Source organism: Argentina silus, assembly GCF_951799395.1.
Source record: "Argentina silus genome assembly, chromosome: 20".
NCBI classification, from domain to species: Eukaryota; Metazoa; Chordata; class Actinopteri; order Argentiniformes; family Argentinidae; genus Argentina; species Argentina silus.
The window spans coordinates 15,819,553-15,822,052 of NC_139674.1; the positions used below are offsets into that span (position 1 = coordinate 15,819,553).

Below are 2,500 nucleotides of genomic sequence, written 5' to 3' on the forward strand. Positions count from 1 at the left end.
ATAGAGAGGCATCCACTAAAATTATTCATGAAGGAATTCAATCTGCTCCTGACTCCTGGCCTGCCTTAAAAAATTAAACTGTAAAATCCATAAATTACCCACAGGAGAAAATCTGTCATTCAAATCTTTCATTCAAACACAGTCACCCAGAGGCGCGATTAGGAGAGTTTGGGAGAATTATATTGGGGTTTCATGCTTCATTACTTTTCATATTAGTTTTCTTAAATATTTCCCCCCCGCAGGGGTAGTTAAAACATCGTTACACTTTCTCCTCCTGAAAGATTAGCATAGAAATGACTTGTTGAATATTGACACAGGTTTTAGGGGTACGGGAGTTTCTGAAAGTCGTTTATGGAGGCTGACCTGCTCATTCTCAGATAACAGACTTATAATCCTGCTAAATTGGCAAGGGTTAGTGAGTACATGGGGAGGCTGGTGGAGGTAGAAATCGGAGGACGGGCTCATTGTAATGCACAGAATGGAATGAGGAACGGTATCCAACACGTTTAACGCACGTAACAGAATGAGGTCTGGAGAACCACGCAGGGGTCTCAAACTCAACTTACCTGGGGGCCGCTGGAGGTAGAGTCTTACCTGGGGGCCGCTGGAGGTAGAGTCTGGGTGAGGCTGGGCCGCTGGAGGTCGAGTCTGGGTGAGGCTGGGCCGCTGGAGGTAGAGGCTGGGTGAGGCTGGGCCGCTGGAGGTAGAGGCTGGGTGAGGCTGGGCCGCTGGAGGTCGAGTCTGGGTGAGGCTGGGCCGCTGGAGGTCGAGTCTGGGTGAGGCTGGGCCGCATCAAGTATTCCACAAAAAAAGGGTTTCAAGTATTCCAGAAACCTACCGTGAAGAGAAAGGTTGGTGAAGAGAAAGGTTGAAGAGAAAGGTTGGTGAAGAGAAAGGTTGAAGAGAAAGGTTGGTGAAGAGAAAGGTTGGTGAAGAGAAAGGTTGGTGAAGAGAAAGGTTGAAGAGAAAGGTTGGCGAAGAGAAAGGTTGGTGAGGAGAAAGGTTGAAGAGAAAGGTTGGTGAAGAGAAAGGTTGAAGAGAAAGGTTGGTGAAGAGAAAGGTTGGTGAGGAGAAAGGTTGGTGAAGAGAAAGGTTGAAGAGAAAGGTTGGTGAAGAGAAAGGTTGAAGAGAAAGGTTGGTGAAGAGAAAGGTTGGTGAGGAGAAAGGTTGGTGAGGAGAAAGGTTGGTGAAGAGAAAGGTTGGCGACGATCACAGACAATTTCAGGGGAAATTCTCTAATTCGCGTTAACTTGTCAACAAACACCACCGGAAGCGGTCCCGAGCCTGAGCTATGGTCGCCCAGGGCAACGACTCGGCAGAAAGGCGCGTGTGAGAAAAACGCGCGGGCCGCACGAGCACTAAACTGATGTCAAGTAGGGGGCCACGAAATGTCCTCCTGCGGGCCGCGAGTTTGAGACCCCTGCTTAGGATGAGCCTGTCCTCCGATTTCTACCTCCACCGGCCTCCCCTGGTTAGTACAGTAGTGATCACTAGGTAAATAACAATCAGTATTCCGACATTGTACTCAGTTATCTGAGGACAGGTGGGTTTCACTGCACTGACAGCATCTGATCAACCACTCGTGAAGCTCTGTCGCCATCTAGTGGCCACTGTGAGTAGGTGGAGGATCATCTCAACTCATTTCAATGTGATTTAAATCACTTTCACACGAGAAACATGGAACAATTCAATACACGCTGAACAAATAAAACAAATGAACAAGCAAAAATATAATAATATATATATTATAAATAATAACACATAAAGCCACAAATAATGTTTAATAATGAAATGCCTCTCACAAAGAGACCACAGTGTGTGAAGCAACAAAACTGAATAAAAATTAAATGACAGTATGAGAAATATCGAAATATCGAAGATGCAGCGTCCAGTCGAGGGGTCACAGTTTGTGAACTCTCTAGGGGTCACACTTCATGACCTCTCGGAGGCAGACAGTGGCATAACAGGAAGTGTTCAGGTCAAAGGTCAGACTCAGGCTGGGCGTGTCTGTGTCAGGGCGTGGCGGCGGCGGCGGCGATGTGTCACCCTGCTGGGTCTCCTCCCCCCCAGCCTCCCCCCTCCTCCCCCCCAGACCCTGCAGGCTGTAGGTGAGGTTGCGTGGGACGGCCAGCAGGGGGCGGTAGCAGCCAGGCAGGTTGAGTTTGAGGGTGGTGACTCTGAAGCGGCAGGCCGCCAGGCCGTCCCTCGCCAGCCTCTCCTGGTACCACGCCCCCATGGCGTTCTCCGGGTACTTCACCGTGTTTCCTGGCATAGGAAGGACCACCTGGGTAGGAAAGGAGACAAGGAGACAACCTTAAGACTATTGAGATACACCCCATCAGGGGCGGTTTCTGGTTTCTCAGACTCAGATGAAGACTCAGGTGAAGACTCAGGTGAAGACTCAGGTGAAGACTAATCCTCCACTGAAATCTAACCCTAATCCTCCACAGAGAGTCTCTCCATTGAAAGTGTGATTAAATTCAGGACTGAGGTCTTAATC

General features: G+C 49.1%; 1 protein-coding gene across 1 annotated transcript in view; it reads right to left on the bottom strand.

Annotated features, from left to right (window-relative positions):
• Positions 1–1,729: 1,729 nt before the first annotated feature.
• pus7l (pseudouridine synthase 7 like) overlaps positions 1,730–2,500 on the bottom strand; it is a 6,494-nt gene continuing 5,723 nt past the window's right edge. Inside the window, exon 10 of the mRNA XM_083691930.1 lies at positions 1,730–2,284. Within this exon, the coding sequence (XP_083548056.1) occupies positions 1,919–2,284 (366 nt within the window). The 3' untranslated portion in view covers positions 1,730–1,918. The remainder of the gene's footprint in view (positions 2,285–2,500) is intronic.